Source organism: Coregonus lavaretus, assembly GCF_964263955.1.
Source record: "Coregonus lavaretus genome assembly, contig: HAP1_SCAFFOLD_1215, whole genome shotgun sequence".
NCBI lineage: Eukaryota > Metazoa > Chordata > Actinopteri > Salmoniformes > Salmonidae > Coregonus > Coregonus lavaretus.
In genome coordinates this window covers 90,051-109,481 of record NW_028158833.1, presented here as the reverse complement: position 1 = coordinate 109,481, position 19,431 = coordinate 90,051, and the positions used below count along the sequence as shown (strand labels likewise).

The 19,431-nt window shown below is 48.1% G+C and overlaps 1 protein-coding gene and 1 long non-coding RNA gene across 2 annotated transcripts in view; one reads left to right on the top strand and one right to left on the bottom strand.

Annotated features, from left to right (window-relative positions):
• LOC311123541 (exocyst complex component 6-like) overlaps window positions 1–19,431 on the bottom strand; it is a gene marked incomplete at both ends in the record, with an annotated part of 115,856 nt that overhangs the window by 36,561 nt on the left and 59,864 nt on the right. The window contains one exon of the mRNA XM_084197788.1: window positions 8,037–8,178. Coding sequence (XP_084053914.1) covers window positions 8,037–8,178 — 142 coding nt within the window. The remainder of the gene's footprint in view (window positions 1–8,036; window positions 8,179–19,431) is intronic.
• LOC311123544 lies at window positions 5,801–6,590 on the top strand. Its single transcript, XR_014612612.1, has 3 exons — window positions 5,801–5,849; window positions 5,914–6,483; window positions 6,560–6,590. It is a non-coding gene; the product is annotated as an uncharacterized lncRNA (long non-coding RNA).

The following is a 19,431-nucleotide window of genomic DNA, read 5'->3' as shown; positions in this document are numbered from 1 at the left end:
TACTCTGACTAACAGGTGGAGGCTAGATCACAGGTCACTCCTCTGACTAACAGGTGGAGGCTAGATCACAGGTCACTACTCTGACTAACAGGTGGAGGCTAGATCACAGGTCACTACTCTGACTAACAGGTGGAGGCTAGATCACAGGTCACTCCTCTGACTAACAGGCTAGATCACAGGTCACTACTCTGACTAACAGGTGGAGGCTAGATCACAGGTCACTCCTCTGACTAACAGGTGGAGGCTAGATCACAGGTCACTCCTCTGACTAACAGGTGGAGGCTAGATCACAGGTCACTCCTCTGACTAACAGGTGGAGGCTAGATCACAGGTAGGGGTGGGCGATATGAGCTAAAATTCATATCACGATATTTTCCACTGTCCAGACGATATCGTTATGATATCACGATATATGACGTAAAAAAATATGAATCACATTTTAATATCCCTTCTTGGTTAAATTATATTAGTTAAGGAAAAATATGTATTTGAACCTTATATAACCAGAAAGAGTGAGGCATTGGACCGTATGGACCTGAAAAGTTTTTATTTGTATTGTGCAAACATGCATTCCGTAAACATGAGGTAGGTAGGCCTATATATATATATATATATATAAATTAGATATTAAGTAAAATTAAATAAAAAATAACAGGAGATAAAGAAAATAAGGTAATTACAAATTCAAATACGTGTGTTTGTTTTGGCTACGGTCCGTAGATATGTAAAAAACTAACCGTTTGAAACTAAACCTTTCAAGCCTCAACCATCAATTATCAACAATATCAACAAATCTTCACTAGAACTTTCTTCACAAGTTCCGTGCCAGGAATACCAGCATGTTGACTGTTTCTGGCTTTAGTGCTGCCCTGTGACATGTCACCACATTGCCCCCAGTGCTGAATGCCCTCTCAGAGGGGGCACTTGTGGCAGGGATGCATAAGTATTTCTTTGCCAGACAACTCACACGTGGAAAATTAGATCCGTGAAATCGCCACCACTCCAAAGGATCAGACTCGCTGTCTGCTGCCGTTGCCAGAATGTAGCTATTCAGCTCTTGCTCAATGATCTGCCTCTCTGAACATGAGGCAGGTGCACTGCTGGTCTGCTTAAAGAAGCTCCCAAGGCTCTTCTTGGGCTTCTTGCCTGATTGATGAGCAGTGGAAGCTTCTTTCTCCCTGTCAGTGTGATCCTCTGCAAGAGACGATTTTCCCAGGGCTGTGTTCTCCACCAGGAGGGCTTCGGTCTCTGAGGCAGCTCTCACCTTAAAAAATGAAAATAATTAAACTTTATTTGTATAGCACCTTTCATACATAAAATGCAGCCCAAAGTGCTTTACATTTGAAGCAATAAAACAAGAACAAATGAATAAATACCTTAATGTCCTCCAGTTTCTCAGCGGACATGTACCTGGTCTTGAACCTTGGATCTAGAAAGGTAGCCATGGAGAGCAGCTCATCTGTTGCAGGGTCAGTGTACTTGTTATTCAAGTAATCAAGAACCTTGATCTTGATCTCTTTGGTCAGTTCTGTATCGTCCTTGCTCAGATTTAGAACCTCTGCATTTAACAGATTGATGACAGGCTTCAAATAGGACACGCTCACATACGCTTCTCCTGACAGGGCATCTGTAAAGTCCTGGAGTGGCTTCAGTGCTGCTGTGACTGATTCCAAGACCTGGATGTCTTGCCAGGTAGGTACAAGGTGCCGTGTCTTTTTGTCCCCTGCCAGGACCTGTGTAATGGCCTTTTCCTGCTCCAGGACTCTTTCCATCATTTTCAGACGAGATCCCCACCTTGTCGGAGATTCTGTGATGAGCTTGTGCAGGGGCAGGCTTAGTTCATTCTGTGCTGTCATCAGGGCCTTCTGCTTTTTCCAGCTGTATGAGAACGTGCTAACCACCTTTTTGCAAACCCCTGTGGCCCGGGAAATCGCACACCCCTGTGGCCCGGGAGCGTTTTGGACACTCCTCTCTGGAAATTGGGAATAAGAAATCAAAATAATAGGGTGAAAAATAATCAAATCACAATACAATAATAATTAATAATAATGCATTTTTATATAGAAATCACAATACAATATAACTTTTAATCTTTGTTTGAGGATTTACGGCATTTACATTCAACTGTTACACATTTTACAAATCTGATGTGCTTAGATTTAGCCTACGGTACATGGCTGATGTGAGCTGTATTTTTTCTTAATAATAAGCATCATACAGGGTAGGCCTAGGCTACAGTCCTGAAACTTACCAATAGCATTGTGCAGCCTGTGTCCGAAACATCCAAGGTTTGCCCACTTGTTCAGCTGCAATGCCTTGATCATGTTCGATCCGCTGTCGGTCGTCATACAAACTTGACGCGACTCTTTTAATCCCCAGGACGACAGTATGTCCCTCAGCCCACCTGCAATTATTTCCCCGGTGTGGTCGTCTGGGAAATAAGACGTCTGTAGGCACTTACTTTTCAGTTTCCAGTCACCGTCTATGTAATGGATTGTGAGGCTTATATAAGGTTCTGTGGTACGACTTGACCATAGATCGGCAGTAGTGGAGAAGAATGGAATGTTATTTATCTCACTGTAAACTCTGTCCCAGCATTCTGTGTAAAGCTGTGGCAGGCATTTTTGGCTAAAATATTTGCGGCTCGGGATCTCATATCTTGGGTCCAGAGTTTGAATCAACTTTCTGAACCCCTCTTTCTCCACAGTTTGAATCGGTACCATGTCCTTCGCTATGTGATTTGTAATCGCAGCTGTGATGTCTATCCATTTTTTGCTCGTCTTCTCATAGCAAGTACCGGCAGCAAATGATGATATAATTGATTGTTGAGTGCGAGTCTGGCTTGTCTTCGGGCGAGCTCCTGGGCTTACTGTCTCACGCATTCTGGTGCATTGTTCATACTCACGGACATGTATGTTTTTTAAGTGATTGAACAGGTTGGTCGTGTTTCCACCTTTTGCTAAGACAACACGACGACACAACTTGCATAGGGTAGTGTTTTGGTCGGGGTCGGAGATTTTAAAGCCAAACCAGTTCCAAACAACAGAGGTGCCCCCTTTCCTCTTAACCAATTTATCCTCCTGCTCTTGAGCAACATCAATTTCTGTGTTTTCGCTCATCCTGGATTGTAAAGTTTTCCCCCAATAGTTAACCTGCCTCCTAACTGCAGCTGCCTGCACACTTCTTTGTTGCTAGCACTACATGCGTGCAACAAGTGCATGCGACGTGCGCTCATAAAAATAGGTCAACATATTAACATACATTCTTTTATTCGTAAGAACCAAGAAAGGTTGGATAAAAAAAAAAAAAAAAAGATGTAGCTACTTAGTACTATCACTCAGTTGAAATTTGGAACAAAAAAATATTGATGCAAAATTCGAATTTATGAATTCTGAATAAATCGCGGTATCCATGATATTGCTAAATCCATATCATGGCGCGGCACAATACCGGTTTTTACTATCAAACCGGTATATCGCCCACTCCTAATCACAGGTCACTCCTCTGACTAACAGGTGGAGGCTAGATCACAGGTCACTACTCTGACTAACAGGTGGAGGCTAGATCACAGGTCACTACTCTGACTAACAGGTGGAGGCTAGATCACAGGTCACTCCTCTGACTAACAGGTGGAGGCTAGATCACAGGTCACTACTCTGACTAACAGGTGGAGGCTAGATCACAGGTCACTCCTCTGACTAACAGGTGGAGGCTAGATCACAGGTCACTACTCTGACTAACAGGCTAGATCACAGGTCACTACTCTGACTAACAGGTGGAGGCTAGATCACAGGTCACTCCTCTGACTAACAGGTGGAGGCTAGATCACAGGTCACTCCTCTGACTAACAGGGGGAGGCTAGATCACAGGTCACTCCTCTGACTAACAGGCTAGATCACAGGTCACTACTCTGACTAACAGGCTAGATCACAGGTCACTCCTCTGACTAACAGGTGGAGGCTAGATCACAGGTCACTACTCTGACTAACAGGTGGAGGCTAGATCACAGGTCACTCCTCTGACTAACAGGTGGAGGCTAGATCACAGGTCACTCCTCTGACTAACAGGTGGAGGCTAGATCACAGGTCACTACTCTGACTAACAGGTGGAGGCTAGATCACAGGTCACTCCTCTGACTAACAGGTGGAGGCTAGATCACAGGTCACTCCTCTGACTAACAGGTGGAGGCTAGATCACAGGTCACTCCTCTGACTAACAGGTGGAGGCTAGATCACAGGTCACTACTCTGACTAACAGGTGGAGGCTAGATCACAGGTCACTCCTCTGACTAACAGGTGGAGGCTAGATCACAGGTCACTCCTCTGACTAACAGGGGGAGGCTAGATCACAGGTCACTCCTCTGACTAACAGGTGGAGGCTAGATCACAGGTCACTCCTCTGACTAACAGGGGGAGGCTAGATCACAGGTCACTACTCTGACTAACAGGTGGAGGCTAGATCACAGGTCACTACTCTGACTAACAGGCTAGATCACAGGTCACTACTCTGACTAACAGGTGGAGGCTAGATCACAGGTCACTACTCTGACTAACAGGTGGAGGCTAGATCACAGGTCACTACTCTGACTAACAGGCTAGATCACAGGTCACTCCTCTGACTAACAGGCTAGATCACAGGTCACTACTCTGACTAACAGGTGGAGGCTAGATCACAGGTCACTACTCTGACTAACAGGCTAGATCACAGGTCACTACTCTGACTAACAGGCTAGATCACAGGTCACTCCTCTGACTAACAGGTGGAGGCTAGATCACAGGTCACTCCTCTGACTAACAGGTGGAGGCTAGATCACAGGTCACTCCTCTGACTAACAGGTGGAGGCTAGATCACAGGTCACTCCTCTGACTAACAGGTGGAGGCTAGATCACAGGTCACTCCTCTGACTAACAGGTGGAGGCTAGATCACAGGTCACTACTCTGACTAACAGGTGGAGGCTAGATCACAGGTCACTACTCTGACTAACAGGGGGAGGCTAGATCACAGGTCACTCCTCTGACTAACAGGTGGAGGCTAGATCACAGGTCACTACTCTGACTAACAGGTGGAGGCTAGATCACAGGTCACTCCTCTGACTAACAGGTGGAGGCTAGATCACAGGTCACTCCTCTGACTAACAGGTGGAGGCTAGATCACAGGTCACTACTCTGACTAACAGGTGGAGGCTAGATCACAGGTCACTCCTCTGACTAACAGGGGGAGGCTAGATCACAGGTCACTACTCTGACTAACAGGCTAGATCACAGGTCACTCCTCTGACTAACAGGTGGAGGCTAGATCACAGGTCACTCCTCTGACTAACAGGTGGAGGCTAGATCACAGGTCACTACTCTGACTAACAGGCTAGATCACAGGTCACTCCTCTGACTAACAGGTGGAGGCTAGATCACAGGTCACTACTCTGACTAACAGGCTAGATCACAGGTCACTCCTCTGACTAACAGGTGGAGGCTAGATCACAGGTCACTCCTCTGACTAACAGGTGGAGGCTAGATCACAGGTCACTCCTCTGACTAACAGGTGGAGGCTAGATCACAGGTCACTACTCTGACTAACAGGTGGAGGCTAGATCACAGGTCACTCCTCTGACTAACAGGTGGAGGCTAGATCACAGGTCACTCCTCTGACTAACAGGGGGAGGCTAGATCACAGGTCACTACTCTGACTAACAGGTGGAGGCTAGATCACAGGTCACTCCTCTGACTAACAGGTGGAGGCTAGATCACAGGTCACTCCTCTGACTAACAGGCTAGATCACAGGTCACTACTCTGACTAACAGGCTAGATCACAGGTCACTACTCTGACTAACAGGTGGAGGCTAGATCACAGGTCACTCCTCTGACTAACAGGCTAGATCACAGGTCACTACTCTGACTAACAGGCTAGATCACAGGTCACTCCTCTGACTAACAGGTGGAGGCTAGATCACAGGTCACTCCTCTGACTAACAGGTGGAGGCTAGATCACAGGTCACTACTCTGACTAACAGGTGGAGGCTAGATCACAGGTCACTCCTCTGACTAACAGGTGGAGGCTAGATCACAGGTCACTCCTCTGACTAACAGGTGGAGGCTAGATCACAGGTCACTCCTCTGACTAACAGGTGGAGGCTAGATCACAGGTCACTACTCTGACTAACAGGTGGAGGCTAGATCACAGGTCACTCCTCTGACTAACAGGTGGAGGCTAGATCACAGGTCACTCCTCTGACTAACAGGTGGAGGCTAGATCACAGGTCACTCCTCTGACTAACAGGTGGAGGCTAGATCACAGGTCACTACTCTGACTAACAGGTGGAGGCTAGATCACAGGTCACTCCTCTGACTAACAGGTGGAGGCTAGATCACAGGTCACTCCTCTGACTAACAGGGGGAGGCTAGATCACAGGTCACTACTCTGACTAACAGGTGGAGGCTAGATCACAGGTCACTCCTCTGACTAACAGGTGGAGGCTAGATCACAGGTCACTACTCTGACTAACAGGGGGAGGCTAGATCACAGGTCACTCCTCTGACTAACAGGTGGAGGCTAGATCACAGGTCACTCCTCTGACTAACAGGTGGAGGCTAGATCACAGGTCACTACTCTGACTAACAGGTGGAGGCTAGATCACAGGTCACTACTCTGACTAACAGGCTAGATCACAGGTCACTCCTCTGACTAACAGGTGGAGGCTAGATCACAGGTCACTACTCTGACTAACAGGTGGAGGCTAGATCACAGGTCACTACTCTGACTAACAGGCTAGATCACAGGTCACTACTCTGACTAACAGGCTAGATCACAGGTCACTACTCTGACTAACAGGTGGAGGCTAGATCACAGGTCACTCCTCTGACTAACAGGTGGAGGCTAGATCACAGGTCACTCCTCTGACTAACAGGTGGAGGCTAGATCACAGGTCACTCCTCTGACTAACAGGCTAGATCACAGGTCACTACTCTGACTAACAGGCTAGATCACAGGTCACTCCTCTGACTAACAGGCTAGATCACAGGTCACTACTCTGACTAACAGGTGGAGGCTAGATCACAGGTCACTCCTCTGACTAACAGGTGGAGGCTAGATCACAGGTCACTCCTCTGACTAACAGGGGGAGGCTAGATCACAGGTCACTCCTATGACTAACAGGTGGAGGATTACCTTGGAGGAGCCAATTGACTGGATTCCTAGAGGGGTGTCTTATGCGTGTGTGTGTGTGTGTGTGTGTGTGTGTGTGTGTGTGTGTGTGTGTGTGTGTGTGTGTGTGTGTGTGTGTGTGTGAGAGAGAGAGACAGGACAGTCATCTCTGCTCTGTCACAGCCATTTAGCGGAGGGCATTTTGAGGGCAGAGACTGTGTCCCAAATGGCACCATATACCCTTTATAGTGCACTACTTTAGACCAGAGAATGGTACCATATACCCTTTATAGTGCACTACTTTTGACTACTTTTGAAATATAGTGGGAATAGGGTGCCATTTGGGACACAACACGTTCCATTTCTGAAGCCCCAATCAAAGGCTCTATCCCTCTTGTTCAAACATCATTAGGCTTAACTACCCTTAACGCCACTTACATTCACACTGTATTTTATTTAATTTGTATTTTTAGTCATTTAGCAGACGCTCTTATCCAGAGCGACTTACAGGAGCAATTAGGGTTAAGTGCCTTGCTCAAGGGCACATCGACACATTTTTCACCTAGTCGGCTCGGGGATTAGAACCAGCGACCTTTCGGTTACTGGCACAACGCTCTTAACCACTAAGCTACCTGCCGCCCTGTATGACATCGTTTGCGTTCCAAATGGCACCCTATGGGTCCTGGTCTAAAGTAGTGCACTATATAGGGAATAGGGTGCCGTTTGGAACATAGTCAGCATTAGGCTCAACTCCCCCTCTACTTACATTCACACTGACATCTACCCCTCCACGGTTAAAGCACTCGCACTGACCGTTTCCATGGGGGTGATAGGGAGTTGTGTGTGTTTTGTCAATCATTCCCACTGCATGGCTAAACTCCCCTTAACTCTACTTACATTCACACTGTATGACGTCCAGGTTGAACTGCTGAATGGCTCCCATGCTGATCTGCTTCAGCTCGCTGTCCAAGGGCATCTGCATCAGGGACGTGGACAGGTGCTTACACGCTGACATACAGGCTGTCTGGGCCACTTTACCCTACAGGAGGAGAGAGGGGGAGGGGGAGAGGATACAGAGGGTGAGGAGAGAGAGGGGGAGGGGGAGAGGATACAGAGGGGGAGGGGGAAAGGATACAGAGGGGGAGGGGGAGAGAGAGGGGGGAGGGGGAGAGGATACAGAGGGTGAGGAGAGAGAGAGAGGGGGGGGAGGGGGAGAGGATACAGAGGGTGAGAGGAGAGAGAGAAGGGGGAGGGTGAGAGGATACAGAGGGTGAGGAGAGAGAGAGGGGGGGAGGGGGAGAGGATACAGAGGGTGAGAGGAGAGAGAGGGGGGAGGGTGAGAGGATACAGAGGGTGAGGAGAGAGAGGGGGGGAGGGGGAGAGGATACAGAGGGGGAGGAGAGAGAGGGGGGAGGGGGAGAGGATACAGAGGGTGAGAGGAGAGAGAGAGGGGGGGAGAGGATACAGAGGGTGAGAGGAGAGAGAGAGGGGGGGAGAGGATACAGAGGGTGAGAGGAGAGAGAGAGGGGGGAGGGTGAGAGGATACAGAGGGTGAGAGGAGAGAGAGAGGGGGGAGGGTGAGAGGATACAGAGGGTGAGGAGAGAGAGAGACAGAGAGAGACAGAGAGAGAGAGAGAGAGAGACAGAGAGAGAGAGACAGAGAGAGAGAGACAGAGACAGAGACAGAGACAGAGAGAGAGAGAGAGACAGAGAGAGACAGAGACAGAAATAGAGAGGGGGGTGAAAGAGAAGAGAATAAATGTCAGTTTGAGCAGGACAACCTGTCAGTAGAATATGGGAGGAAAGATTTAGTCAAAGCTTCCTCTACCATACCTGAGGATTTGGAATTGATTACTGTGGGCTGCTGGCCCATGTTCTCTAGATAACAGCAGGTTATGTAACGACACCGAACAAAACATGGGTAAAACATGCAGGCAGAACAGCACAGATGAGGCTCAAACAGAACGATGTCTTCAAATGAACAGGGTTGGTACAGAGCGAGGAAAAGCAGACCAGACCAACAGACCACAGAGACATCATGCACTAAGAACAGACCAGACCAACAGACCACAGAGACATCATGCACTAAGAACAGTACCACCAGGCTGTATCATGCTGATGGCTGACAGAGAGAGCACCAGAGAGACATGGGTTGGACTGTTGTCTGGTGGGTCCATGCTGTCCAACCCATGTATCACTATCAAATGATTGTTGCATCTTTTCAATGTGCTCCAGACTACCCTATACAGTGGCTCAAGTCCCCGCAGGAAAACCAGAGAAGAAGAAGACCTCTGCACATGGACAGCCCTGGTCATCAGGAACCACTGGTGATGTTTATTAGGATAGTTTACTTCCAATGAATGAATCCACTGCAGATAGAATCTCAGTAATACCTCTCAGTTCTAACTCCTCCATGAAAGTGGTCGTTGATGAGACGAGCCTGGTTCCAGATCTGTTTCTGTTGTCTTCGTACTTTATGGTCATTGTCACCATAGGAGTTGGCAAGACGGCACAAACAGATCTGGGACCAGGGCTAGCGTTGGACATGGCCGTTGTTTACACAAACACAATCCCAAGCAAGCCCTGCCAGGTCAGGATCAGGGATGGGTGGTGTGGGAGGGTCGGAGGGTCGCTAGCCCTGCCAGGTCAGGATCAGGGATGGGTGGTGTGGGAGGGTCGGAGGGTCGGAGGGTCGCTAGCCCTGCCAGGTCAGGATCAGGGATGGGTGGTGTGGGAGGGTCGGAGGGTCGCTAGCCCTGCCAGGTCAGGATCAGGGATGGGTGGTGTGGGAGGGTCGGAGGGTCGCTAGCCCTGCCAGGTCAGGATCAGGGATGGGTGGTGTGGGAGGGTCGGAGGGTCGCTAGCCCTGCCAGGTCAGGATCAGGGATGGGTGGTGTGGGAGGGTCGGAGGGTCGGAGGGCAGTTAGAGGTCTATTCTGGAAATCTTTCAGCATCACAAGAGACACCTTTCAGTCCCACACCTTTCTTTCTTTACCACCCTGGGATCACCGCCTACAGGGGTTGAACGATTCAGTTAACTTTCCCAAAATTCCCAGGTTTTCCAGAAATCCCCAACTGGAGGATTCCCAGATTTCCTGCTTATTCCCAACCGATTCCAACCGGGATTTCTGGAAAACCTGGCAATTTTGAGAAAGTGTTCAACCCAATAGGCAGTGATCCCAGGGTAGATCAAGTAGTAGAGGCCTAGCAGAATAGACCTCCAACATCCATCCCAACAGTCAGAGAGCAACAACGTCTGCGTCCCCAAATAGCACCCTATTCCCCATAGTAGTGCACTATATAGGGATATAGTACGGCTGAGAACGGCCAGCGATACGGTATTATCAACATACTTCGGTGCCGATACGATATGTATTGAGATTCTCACGATTCTATATGTATTGCGATTCGATACTGCGATTCTATTGCTCACAACACATTGGGAAAGTATTCAGACCCCTTCACTTTTTCCACATTTTGTTACGTTACAGCCTTATTCTAAAATGTATTATATACTTTTTTCCCTCATCAGGTGCATCCTGTTTCCATTGATCATCCTTGAGATGTTTCTACAACTTAATTGGAGTCCACCTGTGGTAAATTCAATTGATTGGACATGATTTGTAAAGGCACACACCTGTCTATACAAGGTCCCACAGTTGACAGTGCATGTCAGAGCAAAAACCAAGCAATCGGGGGAGAAGGGCCTTGGTCAGGGAGGTGACCAAGAACCCGATGGTCACTCTGACAGAGCTCCAGAGTTCCTCTGTGGAGATGGGAGAACCTTCCAGGACAACCATCTCTGCAGCACTCCACCAATCAGGCCTTTATGGTAGAGTGGCCAGACGGAGGCCACTCCTCAGTAAAAGGTACATGACAGCCCACTTGGAGTTTGCCAAACGGCACCTAAAGGACTCTCAGACCATGAGAAACAAGATTCTCTGGTCTGATGAAACCAAGATTAAACTCTTTGGCCTGAATGCCAAGCGTCACGTCTGGAGGAAACCAGGCACCGCTTATCACCTGGCCAATACCATCCCTACGGTGAAGCATGGTGGAGGCAGCATCATGCTGTGGGGATGTTTTTCAGCGGCAGGGACTGGGAGACTAGTCAGGATTGAGGGAAAGATGAATGGCGCAAAGTACAGAGAGATCCTTGATGAAAACCTGCTCCAGAGCGCTCAGGACCTCAGACTGGGGTGAAGGTTCACCTTCCAACAGGACAACAACCCTAAGCACACAGCCAAGACAACACAGGAGTGGCTTCAGGACAAGTCTCTGAATGTCCTTGAGTGGCCCAGCCAGAGCCCGGACTTGAACCTGATCGAACATCTCTGGAGAGACCCTGAAAATAGTTGTGCAGCAACGCTCCTCATCCAACCTGACAGAGCTTGAGAGGATCTGCAGAGAAGAATAGGAGAAACTCCCCAAATACAGGTGTGCCAAGCTTGTAGCGAAGAAGATGGCAGCCGTTTTACAGCCCTCTAACCAATTGTACTATTATGTGTGTTTTTTCGTGTTATTTGTAATTTATTCTGTACATAATGTTTCTGCCACCGTCTCTTATGACCAAAAAGAGCTTCTGGATATCAGGACAGCGATTACTCACCTCGTATTGGACTAATACTTTTTCTTCAACGAGTCGGACGCGAAGGATATTCTACAGACACCCAACAAGGCCCAAATCCCCGTCATTCGCATGAGAAAGAGACGGAGATATCGTGGACGTAGGTCGGGGTGCCTTGTAAGCATCCGACGGCAAGCGAGTAAACTGCCTCTTCCATCAATCCTATTAGCCAATGTTCAATCGTTTGAAAATAAATTGGATGACCTAAGATTACGGTTATCCTACCAACGGGACATTAAAAACTGTAATATCTTATGTTTCACCGAGTCGTGGCTGAACGACGACATGGACAACATACAGCTGGCGGGATATACGCTACATCAGCAGGATAGAACGGCTGACTCCGGTAAGACAAAGGGTGGTGGTCTGTATATATTTGTAAACAACAGCTGGTGCATAAAATCTAATACTAAGGAAGTCTCGAGGTTTTGCTCACCTGAGGTAGAGTATCTCATGATAAGCTGTAGACCCACTATCTACCAAGAGAGTTTTCTTCTATATTTTTCGTAGCTGTCTATTTACCACCACAAACCGATGCAGGCACTAAGATTGCACTCAATGAGCTGTATAAGGCCATAAGTAAACAGGAAAACTCTAGACCACCTTTACTCCACACACAGAGACGCGTACAAAGCTCTCCCTCGCCCTCCATTTGGCAAATCTGACCATAACTCTATCCTCCTGATTCCTGCTTATAAGCAAAAACTAAAGCAGGAAGTACCATTGACTCGGTTAATAAGAAAGTGGTCAGATGACGCAGATGCTAAGCTACAGGATTGTTTTGCTAGAACAGACTGGAATATGTTCCGGGATTCTTCTGATAGCATTGAGGAGTACACCACATCAGTCACTGGCTTCATCAATAAGTGCATCGATGACGTCATCCCCACAGTGACCGTACGTACATACCCCAACCAGAAGCCATGGATTACAGGAAACATCCGCACCGAGCTAAAGGGTAGAGCTGCCGCTTTCAAGGAGCAGGACTCTAACCCGGACGCTTATAAGAAATCCCGCTATGCCCTCCGACGAGCCATCAAACAGGCAAGAACACTAAGATAACCTGCATAAATGACTACCGACCCGTAGCACTCACGTCTGTAGTCATGAAGTGCTTTGAAAGGCTGGTCATGACTCACAACACCATTATCCCAGAAACCCTAGACCACTCCAATTTGCATACCGCCCAAATAGATCCACAGATGATGCAATCTATATTGCACTCCACACTGCCCTTTCCCACCTGGACAAGAGGAACACCTATATGAGAATGCTATTCATTGACTACAGCGCAGCGTTCAACACCATAGTGCCCTCAAAGCTCATCACTAAGCTAAGGACCCTGAGACTAAACACCTCCCTCTGCAACTGGATCCTGGACTTCCTGACGGGCCGCCCCCAGGTGGTAAGGGTAGGTAACAACACATCTGCCACGCTGATCCTCAACACGGGGGCCCTCTCAGGGGTGCTGACAATTTGACCGGTCTCCTGGAATGCTTGAGCGTATTCCGACTACAGGGACGATCAAAATATTTGTAAAGATCCAAACTAAATTAATCTACTACTGTGTAAATTCCTAATTTACTTGGATTAGAATGTCTCGCTAAACATTCTTCTAATTGTGTATATTGAACTCCTAAGTGGAGCAGTGTGTCTAGCTGTCACTCAGGGCGTGTAGACCCAGAGCCGTGTTCCCCAAATAGGCAGCCTCACTCTGGGGAACACAGGGCGTGTAGACCCAGAGCCGTGTTCCCCAGATAGGCAGCCTCACTCTGGGGAACATGGGGAATTCAGGGCGTGTAGACCCAGAGCCGTGTTCCCCAGATAGGCAGCCTCACTCTGGGGAACACAGGGCGTGTAGACCCAGAGCTGTGTTCCCCAGATAGGCAGCCTCACTCTGGGGAACATGGGGAACTCAGGGCGTGTAGACCCAGAGCCGTGTTCCCCAGATAGGCAGCCTCACTCTGGGGAACATGGGGAACACAGGGCGTGTAGACCCAGAGCCGTGTTCCCCAGATAGGCAGCCTCACTCTGGGGAACATGGGGAACTCAGGGCGTGTAGACCCAGAGCCGTGTTCCCCAGATAGGCAGCCTCACTCTGGGGAACACGGGGAACTCAGGGCGTGTAGACCCAGAGCCGTGTTCCCCAGATAGGCAGCCTCACTCTGGGGAACACAGGGAACTCAGGGCGTGTAGACCCAGAGCCGTGTTCCCCAGATAGGCAGCCTCACTCTGGGGAACACGGGGAACTCAGGGCGTGTAGACCCAGAGCCGTGTTCCCCAGATAAGCAGCCTCACTCTGGGGAACATGGGGAACTCAGGGCGTGTAGACCCAGAGCCGTGTTCCCCAGATAGGCAGCCTCACTCTGGGGAACATAGGGAACTCAGGGCGTGTAGACCCAGAGCCGTGTTCCCCAGATAGGCAGCCTCACTCTGGGGAACATGGGGAACTCAGGGCGTGTAGACCCAGAGCCGTGTTCCCCAGATAGGCAGCCTCACTCTGGGGAACATGGGGAACTCAGGGCGTGTAGACCCAGAGCCGTGTTCCCCAGATAGGCAGCCTCACTCTGGGGAACATGGGGAACTCAGGGCGTGTAGACCCAGAGCTGTGTTCCCCAGATAGGCAGCCTCACTCTGGGGAACATGGGGAACTCAGGGCGTGTAGACCCAGAGCCATGATCCCCAGATAGGCAGAAGAGGAGAGAGAATACTCTGTCTGCACCCCAGATGCCACCGTGCTCCCTATAGTAGTGATGGGGGAATCTTATCGTATCGCAATATTATTTTTGGACGATATTATATCGATATTTGACTCCCAAGTATCGATAAATAAAATAAAAAAAAATCCAATATTTGGATTTTGCTACTGTAAGTAGCATTAGCTAGCGCTAGTCAGTTGTACCTGTGCCAAAACGCAGGTATTTTTCATCCTATAGCTTGTTCTCCAACTTTTTAAATAGCGAGCCAACATATTTTTAGCACTTTTATTTCTGATCACATTTTTTTTGTCCCTCTGTCCTCTTGTCCCATTCAGACCCCTTCACTTTTTCCACATTTTGTTACGTTACAGCCATATTCTAAAATGTATTAAAATGTTTTTTTTCTCCCCTCATCAATCTACACAAAATACCCCATAATGACAAAGCAAAAACAGGTTTTTAGAAATGTTTGCAAATGTATTACAAATAAAAAACTGAAATATAACATTTACATAAGTATTCAGACCCTTTGCTCAGTACTTTGTTGAAGCACCTTTGGCAGTGATTACAGCCTCCAGTCTTCTTGGGTTATCAAATCAAATTGTATTTGCCACATGCGCCGAATACAACAGGTGTAGACATTACAGTGAAATGCTTACTGACAAGCCCTTAACCAACAATGCAGTTTAAGAAAAAAATAAAAATAAAAAATAATTAAAGAGCAGCAGTAAAATAAAATAACAGTAGGGAGGTTATATACAGTGGGTACCGGTACAGAGTCAATGTGCGGGGGCACCGGTTAGTCAAGGTAATTGAGCTAAGTCGCTCTGGATAAGAGCGTCTGCTAAATGACTTACATGTAAATGTAATATGTACATGTGGGTAGAGTTAAAGTGACTATGCATTAATAATAAACAGAGTAGCAGCAGAGTAAAAGAGGGGGATGTGGGTGGGGTTGGGGGGCAATGCAAATAGTCTGGGTAGCCATGATTAGCTGTTCAGGAGTCTTATGGCTTGGGGGTAGAAGCTGTTAAGAAGCCTTTTGGACCTAGACTTGGCGCTCCGGTACCGCTTGCCGTGCGGTAGCAGAGAGAACAGTCTATGACTAGGGTGGCTGGAGTCTTTGATAATGTTTAGGGCCTTCCTCTGACACCGCCTGGTATAGAGGTCCAGGAAGCTTGGCCCCAGGGATGTTCTGGGCCGTACGCACTACCCTCTGTAGTGCCTTGCTGTCGGAGGCCGAGCAGTTGCCATACCAGGCAGTGATGCAACCATTCAGGATGCTCTCGATGGTGCAGCTGTAGAACTTGCTAAATCCTTTCAGTCTCCTTAGGGGGAATAGGCTTTGTCGTGCTCTCTTCACGACTGTCTTGGTGTGTTTGGACCATGATAGTTTGTTGGTGATGTGGACACCAAGGAACTTGACGCTCTCAACCTGTTCCACTACAGCCCCGTCGATGAGAATGGGGGCGTGCTCGGTCCTCTTTTTTTTCTTGTAGTCCACAATCATCTCCTTTGTCTTGCTCACGTTGAGAGAGAGAGTTTGTTGTCCTGACACCACACGGCCAGGTCTCTGACCTCCTCCCTATAGGCTGTCTCATCGTTGTCGGTGATCAGGCATACCACCGTTGTGTCGTCAGCAAACTTAATGATGGTGTTGGAGCCGTGCTTGGCCACGCAGTCATGGGTGAACAGGGAGTACAGGAGGGGACTAAGCACGCACCCCTGAGGGTCCCCCGTGTTGAGGATCAGCGTGGCAGATGTGTTGTTGTCTATCCTTACCACCTGGGGGCGGCCCGTCAGGAAATCCAGGATCCAGTTGCAGAGGGAGGTGTTTGGTCCCAGGGTCCTTAGCTTAGTGATGAGCTTTGTGGACACTATGGTGTTGAACACTGAGCTGTAGTCAATGAATAGCATTCTCACATACAGTGGGGAGAACAAGTATTTAATACACTGCCGATTTTGCAGGAGAGACGGAATCTAAAACAAAAATACATAAAATCACATTGTATGATTTTTAAGTAATTAATTTGCATTTTATTGCATGACATAAGTATTTGATCACCTACCAACCAGTAAGAATTCCGGCTCTCACAGACATGTTAGTTTTTCTTTAAGAAGCCCTCCTGTTCTCCACTCATTACTTGTATTAACTAGACCTGTTTGAACTCATTACCTGTATAAAACACACCTGTCCACACACTCAATCAAACAAACTCCAACCTCTCCACAATGGCCAAGACCAGAGAGCAGTGTAAGGACATCAGGGATAAAATTGTAGACCTGCACAAGGCTGGGATGGGCTACAGGACAATAGGCAAGCAGCTTGGTGAGAAGGCAACAACTATTGGCGCAATTATTAGAAAATGGAAGAAGTTCAAGATGACGGTCAATCACACTCGGTCTGGGGCTCCATGCAAGATCTCACCTCGTGGGGCATCAATGATCATGAGGAAGGTGAGGGATCAGCCCAGAACTACACGGCAGGACCTGGTCAATGACCTGAAGAGAGCTGGGACCACAGTCTCAAAGAAAACCATTAGTAACACACTACGCCGTCATGGATTAAAATCCTGCAGCACACGCAAGGTCCCCCTGCTCAAGCCAGCGCATGTCCAGGCCCGTCTGAAGTTTGCCAATGACCATCTGGATGATCCAGAGGAGGAATGGGAGAAGGTAATGTGGTCTGATGAGACAAAAATAGAGCTTTTTGGTCTAAACTCCACTCGCTGTGTTTGGAGGAAGAAGAAGGATGAGTACAACCCCAAGAACACCATCCCAACCGTGAAGCATGGAGGTGGAAACATCATTCTTTGGGGATGCTTTTCTGCAAAGGGGCCAGGACGACTGCACCGTATTGAGGGGAGGATGGATGGGGCCATATATCGCAAGATCTTGGCCAACAACCTCCTTCCCTCAGTAAGAGCATTGAAGATGGGTCGTGGCTGGGTCTTCCAGCATGACAACGACCTGAAACACACAGCCAGGGCAACTAAGGAGTGGCTCCGTAAGAAGCATCTCAAGGTCCTGGAGTGGCCTAGCCAGTCTCCAGACCTGAACCCAATAGAAAATCTTTGGAGGGAGCTGAAAGTCCGTATTGCCCAGCGACAGCCCCGAAACCTGAAGGATCTGGAGAAGGTCTGTATGGAGGAGTGGGCCAAAATCCCTGCTGCAGTGTGTGCAAACCTGGTCAAGACCTACAGGAAACATATGATCTCTGTAATTGCAAACAAAGGTTTCTGTACCAAATATTAAGTTCTGCTTTTATGATGTATCAAATACTTATGTCATGCAATAAAATGCAAATTAATTATTTAAAAAATCATACAATGTGATTTTCTGGATTTTCGTTTTAGATTCCGTCTCTCACAGTTGAAGTGTACCTATGATAAAAATTACAGACCTCTACATGCTTTGCAAGTAGAAAAACCTGCAAAATCGGCAGTGTATCAAATACTTGTTCTCCCCACTGTAGGTGTGTTCCTTTTGTCCAGGTGGGAAAGGGCAGTGTGGAGTGCGATTGAGATTGCATCATCTATGTATCTGTTGGGGCGGTATGCGAATTGGAGTGTGTCTAGGGTTTCCGGGATGATGGTGTTGATGTGAGCCATGACCACCCTTTCAAAGCACTTCATGGCTACCAACGTGAGTGCTTCGTGGCGGTAGTCATTTAAGCAGGTTACCTTCACTTTCTTGGGCAAAGGGACTATGGTGGTCTGCTTGAAACATGTAGGTATTACAGACATGGTCAGGGAGAGGTTGAAAATGTCAGTGAAGACACTTGCTAGTTGGTCCGTGCATGCTCTGAGTACACGTCCTGGTAATACATCTGGCACCACAGCCTTGTGAATGTTGACCTGTTTAAAGGTCTTGCTCACATCGGCTACAGAGCGCGTGATCGTCCGGAACAGCTGGTGCTCTCATGCATGCTTCAGTGTTGCTTGCCTCGAAGCGAGCATAAAAAGGCATTTAGCCCGTATGGTAGGCTCGCGTCACTGGGCAGCTCGCGGCTGGGTTTCCCTTTGTAGTCCGTAATAGTTTGCGAGCCCTGCCACATCCGACGAGCGTCAGAGCCGGTGTAGTAGGATTCAATCTTAGTCCTGCTTTGCCTGTTTGATGGTTCGTCGGAGGGCATAGCAGGATTTCTTATAAGTGTTAGTATAAGTGTCTCTCGCTTCCGCATTGTCTCCGTGCTGCTGTGCTGTTTGTTGCTACTTGGCTACCTGCCAAACTATTCACATTTTACTTTTAATAAACGTTTAATCAATCTCTGTGTTCAACAAATTTACCAACTTTTTAGTTTTGTCCTCACTCATCTTTTTTCGTTAAACTTTTTCACCCCGGACGTTTTATCCCGAGACAGAAGAGTCATTTTCCTGTGCGTTTTTGCTGCCAACTTTACTTTATTTTCCTTTTTTCCATCGCAACTTTTTTCCCTCATTCAACTTTTTCACTCCGGACGCTTTATCTGGACATGGTTCGTCAACATCTTCAACAGCCGAAGCTAAGTAGTAACATTAACATGATGTCTTCTAATTGCAGTCGCTGTACTCATAATATACAGGAGAACGATCGCCTTACGGCGAGAATAGCTGTGCTACAAGCCCAGCTTCAGACGCAATCGTTAGGCAAGGGTAATTTCAGTGTAGGAAAGGAAGAAACAGCGTCTGTGCCACCAGTAAGTACAGATAGTAACGTTAGTATAAATCCCCCCGCACAGTCCCCGCAGCCGGACAACTTTCTCATGGCTTCTGGAGGGAAATACCGTTGGAATGCTCAACCGGTGTCGCTCATTCAGCCGACAGAAACTTTCAACCGGTTTTCCCCATTATGTAGCGAGTCGGAGTCTGAGTCTGAGTCTTCTCTTGTCTCTACTCCTCCCGTTACGGGGTCTGAGACGCCGAAGGCTCCCACCATTAGCTCTGACAAATTGAAAACCCTAGTCATTGGCGACTCCATTACCCGC